The 19365-nt window shown below is 47.7% G+C and overlaps 1 protein-coding gene across 2 annotated transcripts in view; it reads left to right on the top strand.

Annotated features, from left to right (window-relative positions):
* REPS2 (RALBP1 associated Eps domain containing 2) overlaps positions 1–19365 on the top strand; it is a 252371-nt gene that overhangs the window by 80647 nt on the left and 152359 nt on the right. For both annotated transcript variants that reach the window (XM_056131290.1, XM_056131289.1), the window contains exons 2-3: positions 1561–1684; positions 18147–18295. In XM_056131290.1, coding sequence (XP_055987265.1) covers positions 1561–1684; positions 18147–18295 — 273 coding nt within the window. The remainder of the gene's footprint in view (positions 1–1560; positions 1685–18146; positions 18296–19365) is intronic.

The following is a 19365-nucleotide window of genomic DNA, read 5'->3' as shown; positions in this document are numbered from 1 at the left end:
TATTAAATGGAAAAATACTACCTGATGGCCTGTTTGTGGAAGTGTTGTGCTGGCGTGAGCCGCCAGTGGACAGAGCAGGAGTACTCAGGATAGGACAGTGAGTTTCTTAGAAGCTCAGCGCTGAGAACCCCAAGTTAGGAGAGAAAGAGACTTGAAGCCTCATTCGCTGAGAGGGTCTCTCTTTGATCCTCTAAAGGTGGGCTACAATCTACGTACATTGTTATCACTGAAACAGGGGAGACAGAGCAAAAGAAATACAATCAAAGCATCTTCCCTACAAGGTGAGGCCTTCAGGGGCTCAAAAGGAAAACAGTGTCTGTGTGTCTCACCCATGTTGGTTAGGCCTTCAGGTTCCATCTCCCGGGCACTCCCGTAACTGTGTCAGCCCAGAGTGCTGCCATCAATGTGGTGGGCGGGCCCTTTACTCAGTTGATTGGGGTCATAAAAGGAATGCTTCCCCTCCCTTCTTCTCTTGTTTAACCTAGGGGTGAGTTTCAGTTTCCTAATCCCCATCATGGTTTTTCTCAATTTTCATTAGTTTCATAATTCCCATTACATACAGCTTCTAATTTGTCATTATAAAAGTATTGAATAACAACTACAGGAAAACACATGTGTGCTAATGTCATTTCTTGAATATATGTTTCCCTCTGGGACAGATGCAGTTGTGGGACATGGTTGCATTTTAGAGTTGCGGTTATGGGACTTTTGGGGTGTCTGTTTGAAATAATGCTTCGAGAGTCGCCGGCTGTTTCATTTGTCCTTTTGCAAACTGCCAATCAAAGATGTAGTTAAGGGCTACAAATCTGTGATATGTTTGTGAGGATGGTGCTTCTTTTTTTGGTCTCTCTGAAGTGAACCACCAAGTTGTAATTTTTTTTAAAAATTTTTATTAGTGAGACACCATGAGGTACAATTGTAGACTTACAAATTTTTGTGCTTGGGTTTCGATTATACAATGTTTGAGTACCCATCCCTCCACCAGTGCCCATTCTCCACTGCCACTGACTCCAGTATCCCTCCCACTCCCCATCCCCCCATCCCATCCTGCCTCTGTGGCAGGGCATACCCCTTTCTTCGCTCTCTCCTTTTGGGTGCTGTGGTTTGCATTGAGTGGCAATCATGTTCGGTCTAGGAAATCATTTGCCCAGAGCACCTTAAAAAGAACTCACTTTGCATTTTGATCACCTAGGATAGTCCTGGAGTCGTGATAATGACTAATCGGCTCTTTTCACCCCTCAGGGACTTGTAGACTTTGTGCATTCCTCCCCCTGAAAAGTCACACTTGCATCTGAAGAGTAGCAGCCATCCTCTGTCACCTTTATTTTTATCTTTGAAGAAGGAGGAATAATCACTTAGTTCCGAACCTCACGGGGAGATAGAATTTAATTATCCAAACTGAAATCTCCCTGGAGCCCAGAACCTAGCCTGTGTACACACGTAGGTTCTCAGGGACTTCTCTGGACTTGCAGTGCGCTAGTCTTACCGTGGCAGTGTATCTTGTCTCCTTTGCTCTTGTGAAATGGGGTTTTCAGCAACATTTTTCTTGTCTCTTTTCAGATCACGGAACTGTGTGGTGCAAAGCGGGTGGGATATTTTGGTCCAACGCAGTTTTATGTTGCCTTGAAATTAATTGCCGCGGTGCAGTCTGGTCTTCCCGTGAGGCTTGAGAGTATTAAATGTGGTAAGTATATCACATGTATACGTTTGATTGCCCCCGACAGGTTTTGTATTTAGGAGAGCCATTTATACTGGGGTTTAGGTCTGTTCTGTCAGCTCTTGTGGAATTTTTCCCTGCTTCTTCCAAGTCTGCTGTAAAATCAAATAAGAACACCTCGTGGGGATCTTGGAGTTTTTTTTTTTTTCCTTCTCAAATGGCCAAAACCAAACAAGCAAGAACCAGCCCAAACAACAACCAAACCCAATCCAAAGCTCCTTCAGAGTGACCTGAGGTGAGTTTTTTTTTTTTTTGAACCGACTGGCAGTTAAAATAAGAGTTTGTTCTTTAGCCAGAAGGGACCAGGACAGGACCTCTCTCTCTAGCCTGTGGCAAAATAATGACACAGTTATCTTGGGAGTTTCAGATGTCAAGTAAGACTCTGCCGGCACGGGGTGAATAACCAGAGTGGGAGACTGCCCATCCCATCACGTCAATGCTCCAATTCCCAAGGACTCTTCTGACAACCAGCAAATTCCTTGGGGCAGCCAGGGTGAAATTTACCTTCTCAAAGTCTCTATTGAACATTTATCTCGCTTGCTCTCCCTACCTCCAGCCTTTCTTCTTCTTCTTCTTCTTCTTCTTCTTCTTCTTCTTCTTCTTCTTCTTCTTCTTCTTCTTCTTCTTCTTCTTCTTCTTCTTTTTTTTTTGGCTTTTTGGGTCACACCTTGCGATGCTCAAGGGTTCCTCCTGGCTCTGCACTCAGGAATCACTCCTGGCAGTGCTCAGGGGTCCATATGGGCTGCCAGGATCGAACCTGGGTTGGCCTCGTACAAGGCAAACACCCTCCCCGCTGTACTATCACTCCAGCCCCCTACCATCTTCTTAAGCACTTTCTAGAACTAAAACGAAAAGCCGAGCCGCCCCCTCCACACCCCCACCCCGCCAGTAACATTTATTTGTACTGTCTTCAGTATTGGTTTTCCAAATATGTATGAAGACAATTATTCCAGGGATCTGCCGAGATTCCATATTAATTCATTCTGTGCAAACAACTTTCATATGTCCCCACAGCTGTGCAGGAACTTCTCTCTTTTCCTCATTTTGCGATGAAAACCTCTCATCTGTTCAGCTGTCCTGAGCTGTCACCGGTTCACACAGATGTGGGTTCAGGCTGTACGGTTCATCCGTGGTAGTCCCGTAGGACGGCTTGCTCATAGCTGCCAAAATTCGAATGTTTAGAGCCCAGGAAACGGAGCTGTTGTTCACTAACCCCCACCAGGGCTGCTGGTGCGCTGCTGACGTTTATTCACGGGGTACCGAGTGCCAGATACTCTCTCACGTGACCTGCACAACATGTACAACATCTACAAAAGAAGGCATTTGTCCGTTCCCGTGGCCCCGGGAGGAAACTGTGGTCCGTGTTGGTTCACGTGCTTCAGGATATTCAGGAATGAAAATACCGAGTTATAAAGATGCTCAGACTCATAAGATGGAAAAGTTCATGGCAGAGTAGGAGAGACACTTCCCTAGGCAGGGAGGAATTTAGCATAGGACTAATTTTTTTCCTTTTTTTTTTTTGGTGGGAGTTTGGATAGAATTGGGTCTTTGTGTTTCTTATCAAACAAAGTATCGCAGGATTCCCATCTGTTTCCCAGAGATGTCTTGTTAATTTAGAGTTCTTTTGTGCTGCTGAGATAAGATTAACATCTTGTCTTCCCACTTACGCAGGTGGGGGACATTCTGTTTCTTTACGACCTTCCAGGGTACAGAGTTGACCACTGGCCTAGGCACAGCCTGTTGGCTCCAGGGCCTGGGGCATAATTTATGGCCCTGTGAAAATTCTGGACTCCCAGCCCTAAGGAGAGCCTGTGGGAATTGCAGGAATGTGTAGAATGTAGGATGGTAGCTGCTAACATGGAGCCTCTCTCTGCAGCTGGTGCCAGGGGAGGGGGCTTCCTCTTTGCTCACGAGCCTTCCAGCACTTTCTGTGCCGGGCAAAGGCCTATTCGTTCTGCCATGGTTCAGGCTTCCCTGCTATGCCTGCAGAGTTGTCCCAGTGAGGTGGAATGCTTGGGCAGGCTGTGACGTGGAGTTCCCTAGCTCACCTTCAGGGAGGGGAGGCGGGGGGGGGGGGGGGGCGGAGCCATAGCACAGTGGATAGGGAGTTTGCCTTGCAAGTGGCTGACCCAGGTTCGATTCCCAGCATCCCATATGGTCCCCCAACACCGCCAGGAGTAACCCCTGAGTGCAGAGCCAGGAGTAACCCCTGAGCATTGCTGGGTGTGACCCAAAAAGCTAAAGAAAACACACACATGCACGCATGTACGCAGGGAGGGGAGGGGAGGCCTATTGGGGAGTGAATCCTGGAAGTCACCCCTGGGGAACCTTTACAGGCCGCCGTCCCACGAGTGGCAGCTGAGGTTCAGGAGGTTGAAGAAGGGGACGCGAAGTAGCTCGGTCTGGCCTGTGCAGATTGCAGTTGGATTCTGTCTGTCTGTCTCTTGCTGGGGACCAGACCTCGGGCCTCATCCAAGTGTGTGACGGACCACCGGACCACGTCTGTAGCACTCACGGCAGTTTCTCTCTTTGGGGCCGTAACTGGCATCTGCTGTGTGGGAGTGCGGGCAAGATTGGGTCAGGCTTGAAGCTGCCACTTCAGAATTTTCCATTCTACTGCTTGAAATCTATTAGCTTAAAAATGTTTCATGGCACAAATCCTGACTGGTGTGTGAGAACCTAATCTATGGTACTGCCATCACCGGGCCCTGGGGTGTTGGCCCTTCTCTAAGTCACACCTTTCTAGAGGGACAGGTGCCTGGGTGGTGTAAGGTCCATTGGGACCCTGAGGGAGATTCCAGAGTTAAAACTCTACTGATTAGTAACTCTCCCTTTCCTGCCCCCTCCCTAGTAGAGCCTTAGCTGTGAAGCCCTTCCTTATTGGGATGTAAATTCTGAAACCATTTGTTGACTCTTCCTTGCTGGGATGCAAATTCGAAAACCATTTGTTGGCCCTTCCTTATCTGTTACCTCTGTTAGGAACTTTTCCCTTATCCACCTCCATGCAGGAGCCATGAGCTGAGAATCAAAGGGAGCCAGGTGATGACCAAATGTCCCAGTTACCAGATGCCCACTAGCCACAATGCCTATGTACATAGATGCTGATCTTTGAATCTATAGGCTAAGGAGTGATGTACTTTTAAATGGATTGGTTAAGAAAGTATATGTTGTTATAAATCTATTGGGTATGAAATGCACGGGCTTTGCTGTAACGGGCAGTGAAGGCCTATATATGATCCCCTTTGAAGAAGTTCGGGTCTTGCCTGATGGCTTGACCCTGGCTAGCCAGCTCAGTTAGCTACCTGCTTGCTTATTGCATTCCTGCGTGGTCCTTGCTTGTGGTCGGAGATCCAGAGTCGTGCCCTAACAGGTGTGTGGATGTGGATGTGTGGATTCACCTCTGACCCCATTCTGGAAACTGCCAGCTCTAGCTCCAGTTGCTCAAGCCAGGAGCCCCCAGATCATCCTTGATTCATCCCTTTCCTTTCCTCACTCCCTGAGGAGTGCACTCATGGCAGCCAGCGCCTGCAACCTCCGGTGCAGACCAGGCCATCTGCAGCCACGCCTCCTCCAGGGAGACCACAGTGGTTTCGTCATTGGGTCCATGACTTCTCTTCTCTCTCCTTCAGTCTCTTCCCACTCAGAGATGAGCTGTCATCGCAAAGTATCTGTCAGCTCGTTTTGTTCTGCTCCTTCAAGGCCTCCAAAGGTTCATTTCTTGAACTTAGCACCAAAATTCCACGAAGTCCCTCTGCCGCTCTGGATAATCTTGTCCCTGACGGACACTCCATCTGCTTCTCGAACCTTCCCCACCTTTCTTCCAGTCTGCCCCTGGCCTTCCAACCCCTTTTGTGTGACCTCGCTGGAGCAAGGCATGTACCAGGCTCTCTGCTGGTCCATGGGCTCCTTCGCTGTCTGTTCTGCCTCCCCTCTCTGCTTCCCATGACCGCTCCTTCTTATCCTTCAGGAGACGACACTGTCATCATCACCTACCTAAGGTGGCATCTATCCGCTACACAAATGCGTGCATGAAGGAGCCAGCCTAGAGGAAGCTGCGTCAGGGAAGCGCAGAGAGTCTGAAGTATTTATGGTCGGGGAAAGAAATAAGGTCGGAATAAGATTGCAGAATTACATATAAAATCGTTTAATGCCCGAGAGGGCAATAAAACTGTGACTTGATTATTATACTCACATGAAACTCATTTGCATTGCTATCCGAGGAGAATTATTTAGTAGCCGGCAGTTTCCTGTAAGTTCATATCTACCCTTTCAGAACTGTAAAATACCTAATCAAGAATAAATAGAAAATCAAGACAGAAGAGCACCTCCCTGGGCAATTAGTGACAAGCCCTTTGGCTGAAGCTGTTAGGAAATGCATCTAATTGTATTCTCGCTGCGCACCTGCCTGGCCCAGCGCTGGTCAGAATTTGTAAACACTCATTTGCAGGTTCAGGGCATTTGGGAGGCCGTCTTCCTCTCTAGCCGACACGAGCTTGTGTGCCGGACCTCTGAGGGTCAGGTACTTAGGGCATGCTTGAACGAATGAATGCAGGGCGCGGGGGAATGAATGAATGCAAAGACTCATTCGTGGGAGCGCGTCCTGTCCATGGGCTCCTGTTGCAGCTCAGCGCACTGACTCTTCAGAATGCTCTGGAGCTTTGAAGGCGTTTGGCTTGAACTTCTTTTTCTCATGCCCTGGTTCCCGGCCCCTTCCGCAGTTGAGAATCACCTGGAGAGCTTTCAGATAAATATTTGCAAAATAAGAAGTGCAGCTGTCTGGGGCCACTGCCAGGAACACATTTAATTAGAATGGGGGTGCCGCCGGGAATTCAACGCTTGAAAGGATCTCGGGAGAATTTCGGGGTGGGCTCCCCAGCCGTGCTGGGGGCTCAGGGTTCCTCCGGCTCTGCTGGACGTGGCTGCGCGCAGCTGACATTCAGTCCTTGGACCCAGTGATGCAGCTACTTGGCCCTGGTGGCGCCAGGGGCCGCCAGACCTGTTGATTCTTCTGTGGCCCTGGGGTTGTCCAAGTCTTCCTTGGAACGCCCAGTGGAGCATTTCAAGGGTTAGACTTCAACTCTGAGCATACTTTTTTTTTTTATACTTTTTGGGTCACACCTGGTGATGCTCAGGGGTTACTTCTGGCCCTGCACTCAGGAATCACTCCTGGCAGTGCTTGGGGGTACTGGGACTCGAACCCAGGTCGGCTGTGTGCAAGGCAAACGCCCTCCCCGCTGTACTATCGCTCCCGCCCACCGAGCTTATTCTTAGCTGTCTCAATGCCTGAACTGGGGAGAGGCAAAAGGCACCCTGGAATACACATTTGACAGCATGCAGGGGTCAGCCCGGCATTTACTTGGCCTTTGAGTGCCATCCCCATTGTTGGCACCAAGCGTTTTTCCAGCCTCCCCTGTATTCGGAACGGGGTGAAACAGATGGTGACGATGCTGGCTGACGGCAGGCAGAAGGAAGAGGAGTGAAAATTGAGGACCAGTAGGGAATTTCTGACGGGGAAAGCACCTGGTGAAACTTCCCTGTGAGCTGCTGTTGTCTTCTTTCTGGGGACCAGCTGTGAGAGGCGGGAGGCCCCAGGAAGGCGGAGACAGGATCTAGAGTGTGGCTTCCAACTCCTTCCGAAGCCTCTGGGCCCTTTCCTGGAATAATGTTTTAAATGCATCAAGAGAATTGTAAAGGAAACCACGTGTATTGGAATTTCGACTGAGATGGATGAGGGTTCTCTTGCGACGTCCGGGCTTGCGGCTTTCTGAGTGGACTTGATCTTCACGAGCAACAGGAGGGGATGTCAGGATGACACGGTGGCAGGGACTGCTTCTGAGATTTTGGCAGTGACTCACGCTTAGCTTCAGAATGGGAAAGACACGAGACCTTGGAAATTTGGGAGGAAAAATGTAACCCGCTGTTTTTCCTCCTCAAAAATGGATTTCTTGCAATAGTTCTTTTAGGAGTCTCCAAACCCCAATCATGCAGTAATGTGATTCCCATATTTTTTGGGGGAGCTGTGTTCCCCAGACTGGGGCCAGGTCTGGGGGCCGTCTGGCATCCTTTGTACTGAAAGGAGAAAGAATCAGCAGAAGAGTCATTTATGAAATGGAAATGTAATCAGTTCCCAAATGGATTTTCTTTTTCCTTTTGTTAAATGCCCTTTTTCTCTTGTTCTTTTGTTAAATGCCCATTTGTGAAATTGGTAATGGGAAATAGTTTGGGATACAGTTCTTTATTTTATTTTTTTTATTTTATTTTTGCTTTTTTGGTCATACCTGGCGATGCACAGGGGTTATTCCTGGCTCTGCATTCAGGAATTACTCCTGGTGGTGCTCGAGGGACCCTATGGGATTCTGGGAATCGAACCCAGGTCGGCCCCATGCAAGGCAAACACCCTACCCACTGTGCTATCGCTCCAACCCCAGGGATACAATTCTTAGCTTAAGAAAATGTTGCCAAGTCCATGTTGTCTTCCATCATCTGTTTGGAGGAGTGCGGCGGGGGGGGGGGGGGGGGGTTGCTGTTGAATTCCCTAAATTTGTGAAGTACTGTTGTGGTCTTAAGTCTACCATCATAAAGATCCAGAGGCAGTTTATTTCATTCTTTTGTGGGTTCTTAACTGTAAAATCATTGTTCTCACTTAAGGTGATTTTTTTCTTCTTTTTTAATTTTAATGAATCACCGTGAGATACAAGTTGCAGACTTTTACAGACTTACAAGATTTTGTTTTCTCTTTCGGGAGCATTTGTGCCATCACTTCTTTTTGTGATTTGGGGTCACACGCAGTGGTCTGGGGGATGCTCCCAGTACATTGCTTCAGGGCTGCTCCTGGCACTACTGAGGGCGTTCAATCCAGGGCTGAGATCCCTCCCTCCTGGGCCCGGTGTGGTGACATTTTGGTCTGTCACAGCTGTGGAAGTGGCTATTGGTATAGATTCTGTACTGCACAAAGGGGCGCCCTGCCCCCTTTCCAACAAAGAACACGCCATCTAAAATCGGAGAAGCAGGATCAGAAACCCTTCTGTGAAGTAGGGGCGAGCATGCTGAGGCTTGGTAGGAATTTGAACCCCCAATTCTTCACTTGCTTGCTGCAGTTTTAAAAACTGCACTGAGAGAAAGGTAGAATTTGATGGCAACTCATTCTGTTGAGAGAGAGAGAGAGAGAGAGAGAGAGAGAGAGGAGGGAAAGAGAGGGAGAGAGAGAGGAGAGAGAGAATTATTTGGGCTTTCATGACTTTTTTCTAATGATCAAGAGTGCTTTTATCCCAGGGCTGGAGCGATAGCACAGCGGGTAGGGTGTTTGCCTTGCACTCAGCAGACCCGGGTTAGATTCCCAGCATCCCATATGGTCGTCCCCCAGCACCGCCAGGAGTAATTCCTGAGTGCATGAGCCAGGAATGACCCCTGTGCATTGCCGGGTGTGACCCAAAAAGGAAAAAAAAAGAATGCTTTTATCCAAACAAAAGCAAATAAATGCAGAGGCTCCCTGATTGAGCGGAGGGTGAGGCTGGAGAGGAATGTTTTGGATCTTTGAATGTGGCTGGAGCCATAGAAATAGTCTAGGTTAGAGAGCTCAGGACCTGGGGCTGGAGTGATAGTACAGCAGGTAGGGCGTTTGTTTACCCGACCCAGGTTCGATTCCCAGCATCCCATATAGTCCCCTGAGCATGGCCAGGAGTAATTCCTGAGTGCATGAACCAGGAGTAACCCCTATGCATCGCTGGGTGTGACCCAAAAAGCAAAAAAAACCCCAAAAACCCAAAAAAAAACAAAAAAAGAGAGCTCAGGACCAGAGGAAGAAGTCCAGGAGGTGAGGCTAAGGCTTGCCTGGGGAAACTCATGCAGGCGCTAGCCCGCACGCACCACCCTGCGAGCACCACCTGCAAAACTCCGACAGTCAAGGGTGGACTAGGTCCTCCCGGATAGGATAATTTTGAATCTTTTCTCCATCACTTTTCATTTGTGTACCTGCCTCTAGCACACAAATAAAAAAGTTGCCTTCTTCCTGCTCTCCCCTCCCCTTCTTTTTCTCCTCCTCTCCACCGCTCCACTTTATTTATTTATTTATTTTTAAAACTATTATCTCTTGTTTCTAACTTTATTTTATTTTATTTTACTTTATTTTTGCTTTTTGGGTCACACCCGGTGATGCACAGGGGCACAGGGCTTACTCCTGGTTCTACACTCAGGAATCACCCCCGGCAGTGCTCAGGGGGCCATATGGGATGCTGGGAATCGAACCTGGGTCGACCGTGTGCAACGCAAACGCCCTACCCGCTGTGCTATTGCTCCAGCCCCTCTACTTTATTTAAACACTGTGGTTTACAGAGTTGTTCATGATGATTTGTTACAGGCATTCGATATCCCAACACCAGTCCCACCACCTTCCCTCCACCGTTGTCTCCATGCTCCCACCCGCCCCTCACGCCTGCCCCCATAACAGGCCCTGTCACTGTCACTGGTCCTCCCGTTGATCATCGATTTGCTGGAGTGGGCCCAGTAACGTTTCTATTGTGACACTTGTTACTGTGTTTGACATATCGAATACGTCACGGGGAGCTTGCCAGGCTCTGCCGTGCGGGCGAGATACTCTCAGTAGCTTGCCGGGCTCTCCGAGAGGGGCAGAGGAATCGAACCTGGGTCAGCCAGGTCGGCCGCATATGAGGCAAACGCCCTAGCTGCTGTGCTATTGCTCCAGCCCATAATAGGCCCACAATCATTTATTTTCTATTGCTGGTTATCGTTAAATGGCTAATGGAATGATCAAAAAATATTTCCGTAGAAGAAAATTTGTGAAGACTGTTGTATCTCTCCAGGGGGTCATTAAGTCCTTGTCTGTGGGTTTACTACGCTGTTGACGCAAGTTAAGCTGTCTGCGGAAATGTTTTTGTTAGAGATTGGTTGGCTTCTATGTTACATCCCATCTAGTCCCGTGTGCTATTGTGGGGATGGCAGTATTGTCGCAGTGGGCGTGGCTTTGGGGCATGCTGGGATCCTGGAAGTAGGGGGGGGGGGTGACCATGGAAAGTGTCATGCTAAATGAAATGAGTCAGAAAGAGACGGGCAGACGTAGAATGACTGCACTCATTTGTGGAATATAAAGTATCATAATACGAGACTAACACCCACGGACAGTAGAGACAAGGGCTAGGGAGATTACTCCATGGTTGGAAGCCTGCCTTAGGAGCTGGGAGAGAAGGCAGCTGGGAAAGAGAAGGGACCCTTAAGTCAATGATGGCTGGAGGGATCTCTTGGGATGGGAGTTGTGTGCTGCAAGTAGACAAAGGGCCAAACATGATGGCCTCTTATTATCTGTAATCTGTATTGCAAACCATAATACCCATAAGTAGAATGAGATAGTAAGAGGGGAATTGTCTGCCATAGAGGCAGGGGGAGGGGTGGGGGAGGGATACTGGGGACATTGGTGGTAGAGAATGTGCACTGGTGGAGGGATGGGTACTCGATCATTGTATGACTGAAACTCAAACATGAAAGCTTTGTAACTGTACCTTATGGGGATTCAGTAATGCTTAAAAAAGGCAGGGGCGGTGGGCCCTCCCCTCCTTCCCCTATGTCCTCTCCTCTCCTCTCCTCTCCCCTCCCCTCCCCTCCCCTCCCCTCCCCTCCCCTCCTTCCCCTCCCCTCCCCTCCTTCCCCTCCCCTCCCCTCCCCTCCCCTCCTTCCCCTCCCCTCCACTCCCCTCCCCTCCCCTCCTTCCCCTCCCCTCCCCTCCCCTCCCCTCCCCTCCCCTCCCCTCCCCGCCTCTCCCCTCCCCTCTCCCTATCCTCTCCCCTCCACTCCTCCTGTCTTTCCCCCATCTCTCCCCTCCTCTCTCTCCTTTTTCCTTCCTCCCCTTTCCTGCTCTCCTCCTTCCTCTCATTCTCCCCCTCATTCCCCTTTTTGCCTGACAGGGATTGCCTCTAGGGATTTAAACAGAGACTTTGTATTTTTTAAAAAATTTTTATTAGTGAAACACCACAAAATTTGTAAGTCTACAGTTGTAGACTTACAAATTTTTGTGCTTCGGTTTCAGTTATACAATGATCGAGTACCATCCCTCCACCATGGATCCCAGTATCCCTCCCACCACACCATACCCCCCATCCCACCCTGCCTCTGTGGCAGGGCATTCCCTTTTGTTCTCTCTCTCCTTTTGGGTGCTGTGGTTTGCAAAAGAGGCATTGAGTGGCAATCATGTTCAGTCCATAGTCTACTTTCAGCATGCATTTCCCCTCCTGGGAGGATCCTCCCAACACCCTTTACTTGGTGCTCCCCTCTCTATCAAACAGAGACTTTGAACCACATTCTTCGCTCTGTCAGCAAGTTTCTTAATCTCTGAGTTTCAAAAGACATTGAGTTTTTTTTTGAGCCATCTCCTGTGGTGCTCAAGGCTATCTCCTGGTTCTGTGCTTAGGGATCACTCATGGCAGGCGTGATAGGATGCCGGTGATCGAACCATGGTTGGCCACGCTCAAGGCAAGCGCTCTACCTGCTGTTATGTCACTCCGGCCTCTAGTTTCAAATGCCTCACCTGCAGAAATGGTGCATTAATACCTGTCACATGGTGCTGTTATGAAGACCAAATCAGATGATCTGTTGTCGGACATTTTGAGAAGCATCTAAATAGTAACCTCTTGTCATGTGTGACTTGCTGTCGAGCCCTTGGAATCTGACTAGTGTGGATGAGGAATTGCATGCATTTTGTGTGCTTTGTTTTGGGGGACCAACCCCCAGCAGTGTTCTGTGCTCGTGTCTGGTTCTGTGCTCAGGGATCACTCGTGGTAGTGCTCGGGAGACCATACGCAGTGCTGCATGCAAACAAGCGCCCAAATTCCTGTATGATCGCTCCGGCTCCTGGAATGGAATTTTCAATTTAATTTATGTAAATTTTAAATGAAAAACCCAAGAAGTATCAAGTAGTTTTCCATTAGAAGCAGAATTCTGGGCTGGAGTGGTAGCACAGTGTGTAGGGTGTTTGCCTTGCACACGGACGACCCCGGTTCAATTCCCAGCATCCCATATGGTCCCCTGAACTCCACCAGGAATACTTTCCTGAGTGCAAAGCCAGGAGTAACCCCTGTGCATCGTCGGGTGTGACCCCAAAAACAAAAAAATATAAAAGATAAAATATAAAAGCATCCTTCCCATTCTAGCAGGTCTAATTTCACTTTCAGTGTGGACTGGGTGAGGCGGGAGTCGGCACTCGTTCTCCCGTGAAGGGCTGGAAGTGATATTTTCGACTCTGTGGCTCAGAGGCCGGTCGCTGCTGGCCGGGCCTGCCATTGTATTCTGAAGGCAGACACAGACAGTACGGAAACAAAGGAGCGCGGCTGGGTGCCAGTAAACATTTATTTATGGACACTGAAATGTGCATTTTATATAATTGTCAAATGACATCCAGTCGTTTCCATTGCATGTTTTTCAAACATTCAGAAGTGGAAGCCCATTTTAAACTCACCCACAGGCACTGGCTTGAATCTGGTGCGTAGGTGAGATAAAAGAAGTCGTGTCCATGAAGGCGTGTGCAGGACCAGGGAGGGAGCAACTGGTGGGGCGCACCTTCAGCAGATCTGAGGCCTGACTCTGACCCCCCCTTGCACTTTTTAAAAAAAATTTTTATTAGTGAAGCACCATGAGGTACAGTTGTAGACTTACAAACTTTAGTGCTTGGGTTTCAATTATACAGTGATCAAATACTCATCCCTCCACCAGTGCCCATTTTCCACCACCACGGATCCCAGTATCCCTCCCACCCCCCCATCCCCCCATCCCACCCTGCCTCTGTGGCAGGGCATTCCCTTTTGATCTCTCTCCTCTTGGGTGTTGTGGTCTGCAAAAGAGGCATTGAGTGGCAATCATGTTCGGTCCATAGTCTACTTTCAATATGCATCTCCCATCCTGGGAGGATCCTCCAACTACCCTTTATTTGGTGCTCCCTTCTCTATCTGAGCTGCCCTTTCCCCTAAAATGCCCGGCTGGCCTCTGAGCCATGGAGTAATCCTCCTGGTACTGATCTCGGCTATTCTTGGGTATTAATCTCCTATTTTGTTACTTTATGTCCCCCAGATGAATGCAATCTTTTTAAAAGACATTTATTTCTTATTTATTTTTAACCTTTTTATTGAATCACTGTGAGATAGACCCTCACAAAGCTGTTTGTGATTGGATTTCAGTCATCAGTATTCCATCACCCATCCCTCCACACACAGTGTACATTTCTCAGCACCAGTGTCCCCAGGTTCGTTTCCATCACTCCCCATCCTCTATCCCCTGCCTACCTCTGTGGCAGATGCTTTTCTTCTCTCTCTCTCTCACTCTCTCTCTCTCTCTCTCTCTCTCTCTCTCTCTCTCTTCTTTTGGCCATTGTGGTTTGCAGTATTGATACCGAAAGGTTATGAAAATAGCCCTTACCTACTTTTTTTTTTCTTTTTGGGTCACTCCTGGCGATGCACAGGGGTTACTCCTGGTTCTGCACTCAGGAGTCACACCCTGATGGTGCTCAGGGGACCATATGGGATGCTGGGAATCGAACCTGGGTCGGGCGCGTGCAAGGCAAATGTCCTACCTGCTGTGCTATCGCTCCAGCCCTGCCCTTACGTACTTTTAACCCTCAGATCTTGTCCAGTGTGATCATTCTCCGCTATTATTGTCATACTGGTCTCGTCTTTATCTTACCTTGCCTCACCCCCACACATAATTGTGGTTAGATCCAACCATTGACCAGTCCTCCTAACTCCTGTTTTCCCTGGCCATGGAAATTAGTCTTGTACAACATATATATATATATATATATATATATATATATATACACATATATATATTTATATCCCACAGATGAATGCAGTCATTTTTTATCTGTCCCTCTCCTTCTGACTCATTTCACTCAGCATGATACTCTCTGTGTCCATTCATTTAGAAGCAAATTTCATGACTTCATTTTTCCTAAGAGCTGCCTACTATTCCATTGTGTAGATGTGCCATGGTTTCTTTATCCATTCTAGTGTGTTCTGTAAGGACATTGATGTTGTTGTGCTTTTTCTAATAGATTGAGGGTCTGCAGTATTTTTTTTCTTTCTAATCAGGCCAGATCATTTCTATTGAATGAAAACTTAGATGTTAGGAGAGAGAAAGAAAGGATGTACGCAGACAAGGGGGAACAGGTGCTTCTTCAGAGAGAGCAAAGAAACAGACGGGTGAGCATGATTCGTGTTCCAGGGAGAATGGAGGCTGGAAGAGTAAGCCGATTTCTTATATCATGTCTTCATCCAACAGAGGGAAACAAAGGATTTTCCACTTACCTTTTAGAGGGGCATACGTTTAAAATTCAGAAATTAGAACAGAAAGTTTACAAAGGAAAGCTGGACTGGAGAGTTGGCACAGGGGTTAAGATACGAGTCTTGACTTGATCCCTGGCACTGCATGGTCCCCTGAGTGTCACTAGACACATCCCCGGAGGCGCTGAGTACCCCTGGCTGTGGCTCTTGCATGGAAGCACTGGTGGAGAGTCCTCAGGGAGGGTGGTCTGGCTCCTGGGAGGCAACTTTTCCTGCCCCCCAGGGAAGGCGTCATTTTCTTGGTGGAAAGTAAAAAAGTCATTTATGTTTGCTATCCTGAGTATTTCTGTATTCAAAGAGTACAAGTTGAGCTCTCACTGTGAAATTAGTTATTGTCGTGGATGACTGAACTAATTTTCTTCTTGGCTTTCAGAAACATGAAGTTTCTATTCTTCATTTGTTGCCTGTGTGTTATTTTATTTTCTTTTTTCCTGTATGTAATTTTTTTTTGTGGGGAAAGATCGAACCTGAGGTCCCATGTACAAGAGGCATTCTGAATCTTGTATGTGAATTTAGTTTGGTTTGTGGCCTCACTGTAGTAGCTTTTAAGTATTAGGAAACTAGAATCTTAAGGGTTTTTTTGGGCTTATTTTTATTTGTTTGTAGTTTGGGGTTTTTTTTTAGGGTCACACCCAGTGATACTCAGGGGTTACTCCTGACTCTGCTCAGGAATTAGTCCTGGTGGTACTTGATGGGCCATATGGGATACCGGGAATCGAACCTGGGTCAGCTGTGTGCAAGGCAAATGCCCTCCCTGCTGTGCTATCGCTCAGGCCCCTTCAGTGACGTTTTAGAGGACAGGGATACTATGTCTGTTGACAGTTCCTTTTTTTTCTTTTGTCACACCCGGCGATGCTCAGGGGTCCTCCTGGCTCTGCACTCAGGAATCACTCCTGGCGGTGCTCAGGGGACCATATGGGATGCTGAGAATCGAACCCAGGTCGGCCGCATGCAAGGCGAACACCCTCCCCGCTGTGCTATCGCTCCAGCCCCTGTTGACAGTTCTTGTCCATGAGAGCCATGTGCAGTCACATCACCAAAGAGAGGAAAAGATCAATTCAGCTGGTTTTGTCTTATGCTGTTTGATGGCTCTCTGGGGGAGGCTAGCCAGGAAGGTGAGTGTGTGATTGGATCGTGTCCGAAGGGCTCTGCAAGTTCCAGGAAGGGAGCTGGACCTTCACAATACCATGCTTGTTTGCCTTTCTCCCCAGTTTTCTGCTGATCCCTAGAGTGAAGCATACCATCTTGTTCCATCTTTGTAGGTCCTGTGTGCTGACTGAACAAATGTCTTCCCGAGACAGGAGATTCCTACAGCTAGTATTTGCTTTCCCCAAAGTCTCTGTGTCCTCGCCCCCTTCCTTCCGAAATCTATCGTATAGGAGAGCTCCTGAGATCAGAAAGCAGGAAAATGGCAGCTATCTGCTCTCTAGAGTTGGGAATTTCATTTTCCAGCTCGGTGTCTCCTGTTTCTATCTCTTGGGCCCTTGGCTGATTGATCAGGCCAGGATTTGACACATTGCCTTCTTCTTGAATCCAATGTGGACATAGCAACTGAAAATAAACACGAGGTGGATGGAGATGGGGCGAATTGGGGGCCTTGTTTGCCGAAGGAGCTGGGATGCTTGCTAGCCGTTGCTAAGATGTTTTGTGGCTTTAGCACTGCATCAATCATCGCAAGTCCAGCTGTGCTTTTGGAACGGAAAGCTGGAAAGCTGATGGAAGCACAAAGGCTTACTGAGGAGGATTATCCGGAACAATGGATACAGATGCAAACCATTACGCACAATCCAGAATATCACCCCCTTTTGGGAAGGGGATTTTTTTTTGGTACTCTGTGAATGTGCAGGATTTGTTCTGCTGTGAACTCAAAGTGTGCCAAGGCATCATTTCCGTTTTCAGAAGAGTTTTGTCCAAAATTTGAAAGATCATGAAAAATACCCGGCTGTTGCGTTTTAGCTCTTTGTCGCATTGGGGATGTGGCTAACGGTTTGCGACAGTAGAAGCTGGCTGAATTTGGGACTAGTTTCCTGAACTCGATACCATTTTTTTCTTTGCTCCATGTTGAAAATACAATAGAGGTTGGGTGTGAAAATTCCTTAAGAGATTTTTTACATAGGGCAAGAACCCAGGGCATTTGCCAAAGGAAAGTGATTCTTGGGGGGGTGGGAAGGAATAAAGTTTGGGGGTTAAGCACTAGTTGTGAGCCAACCCTGCCACAGATGAACTGTGAGGTCTTGGGGATGACGTTTAGTTCCTTCTTTCCTTCTTGCCTGTTTTCAAATCTGTAAAAGAAGGCTGATGATAGCCTTGTGTCACTGAGTTATGAGGATTGAGTAGGTCAATATTTGCAGATCAAAGAGATTTAAACACAGTGTCTGGTATATAATAAGCCCTGTGTCAGTTTGGCCTGCCACCCTCAGTCACTTCCTACTATATCTGTACAGTGTTATATCCTTTTTCTTATTGGTGTCCAGAGGCTAGAGTGGGTGATGAGTTAAAAACTTGAACGTGAATCCTATTGGATACTTTGGTAAATCAGAGCGTTTTCCTCCCTTCATATTGACATTATTATTACAGGCACCGTCATTGTGTCTAAACAAAAATGGAATCTATATTTAGAAGTCTGAAATTTTCCCTCAAAAATGATTTAGGGGTTGGGGCTGGAGAGATAGCACAGCAGGTAGGGCGTTTGCCTTGCACGCGGCCAACCCGGGTTCGATTCCCAGCATCCCATATGGTCCCCCAAGCACTTCGAGGGGCAATTCCTGAGTGCAGAGCCAGGAGTAACCCCAGTGTATCACCGGGTGTGACCCAACAAGAAAAAAAAATGATTCAGGGGTCAGAGCGATAGTACAGCAGGTAGGTCGTTTGCCTTGCACACAGATGACGCAAATTCGATTCCCGGCATCCCATATGGTCTTCCGAGCACTGCCAAGAGTAATTTCTGAGTACATAGACATAGGGAAGCCCTGAGCATCGCTGGGTATGACCCAAAAAGAAAAAAAAATGATTCTGCTTTTAGGTCCCTAGTTCCCCCTTTTGCAGTTTTCCAATAAGGTCTCACTGGAGCTTCTCTGATTCTGGTCCTAAAGAACTGCCGCTGCCTCGCTTCCTGATGTCAAAGACTGAGGGCGACCTCCGCTTTGGGAACCCAGCCGAGCCACACGGAACCAAGGTTCAGATTCCATATTTAGCCTCGGAAAAAAATACCTTCAAAAGAATGGACGAGGAGGATAACCAGGTAAACACTCCCTTAGGTCCTGGCCAGGAGACCCAAAACAGAAGGGCCTCAGACCTGTGCTCAAACTTCCAGTGTTCTTACCCTCTGGGAAGTGAGGACAGACTTGGAAGTGAGTTGGAAAAGTTTCCTGTAGCCAGACTGAGGGCTGGGTTGATGGCCTCGGAATCACCATGAGCCATGCCTGGGTCCCTTTGAGCCTACTTGAATATAGAACTGTGTTAACTGGAAGGGAATTTGTTAGTTAGACTTACATGCTTTCTCTAGACAGTATTTCCAAATAGGTTCTTTGAAATGCATTTTCTAGGGTTTTTTCCCTCCCCTCTCCAAAGAAGTCTTTGGTTAAATATCTTGGGAGAACACTGCTTCATATCCTGTTCTTACTGGAAAAGAGTGAATTCCTAGTTGTGGCAAGTCAGTATGTGTACATTGAAAGGCCCCAGAAGTCTTGCAACAAAGACATCTGCGTTTACTCAACTCCTGTAACCAGGGAATCCCTCTTCAGGGAGTGTTTTTTGTCAGGTTAGGGATGAGAATAGGGGGAATGAGCTTTTTCCTAAATCAGAGAACTAATTGCAATAGTTAAGGTGATGTTTGGTAAAGACTAAGTATAAAATTCCAGAAGATCGGGTCTATTAAAAACAAGTAACACCTCAGTCAACTCCTAGGCCATCAGGTGCACAGGTCCTACTTCTAGTCCTACTAATGCATTGTGTGGAAGGCAAGGTATAAAAGGTAAAGGTAAAGGCCCTCCCGTTGATCGTCGATTTGCTCGAGCGGGCCCAGTAACGTCTCCATTGGAGACTTTGTTGTTACTGTGTTTGGCATATCAAATACTCTCAGTAGCTAGGCAATATAATTTCTCCTGGAAGGCAGGAAATGTGTTTTTTTTTTAAGGAAGGCATGAATACAAAAATTTAAGACTGCAAGGACTATGAAAGGATGCAGATGGAAAGTAAATCGCTCTGTGTCCCATGACACCGCTGGAGAGCACAGACTTTTGTATTAGAGTTCCGTGTTACAGTGTCTCTTCATCAGCTCCAAGCGGGGATGCTTTCCTAATTCTGATACAT

This window comes from Sorex fumeus, unplaced genomic scaffold (assembly GCF_029834395.1).
Source record: "Sorex fumeus unplaced genomic scaffold, SorFum_2.1 ptg000086l, whole genome shotgun sequence".
Lineage (NCBI taxonomy): Eukaryota > Metazoa > Chordata > Mammalia > Eulipotyphla > Soricidae > Sorex > Sorex fumeus.
Note: the sequence above shows the minus strand (reverse complement) of the source record. Positions and strands in the feature narration are given on the sequence as shown.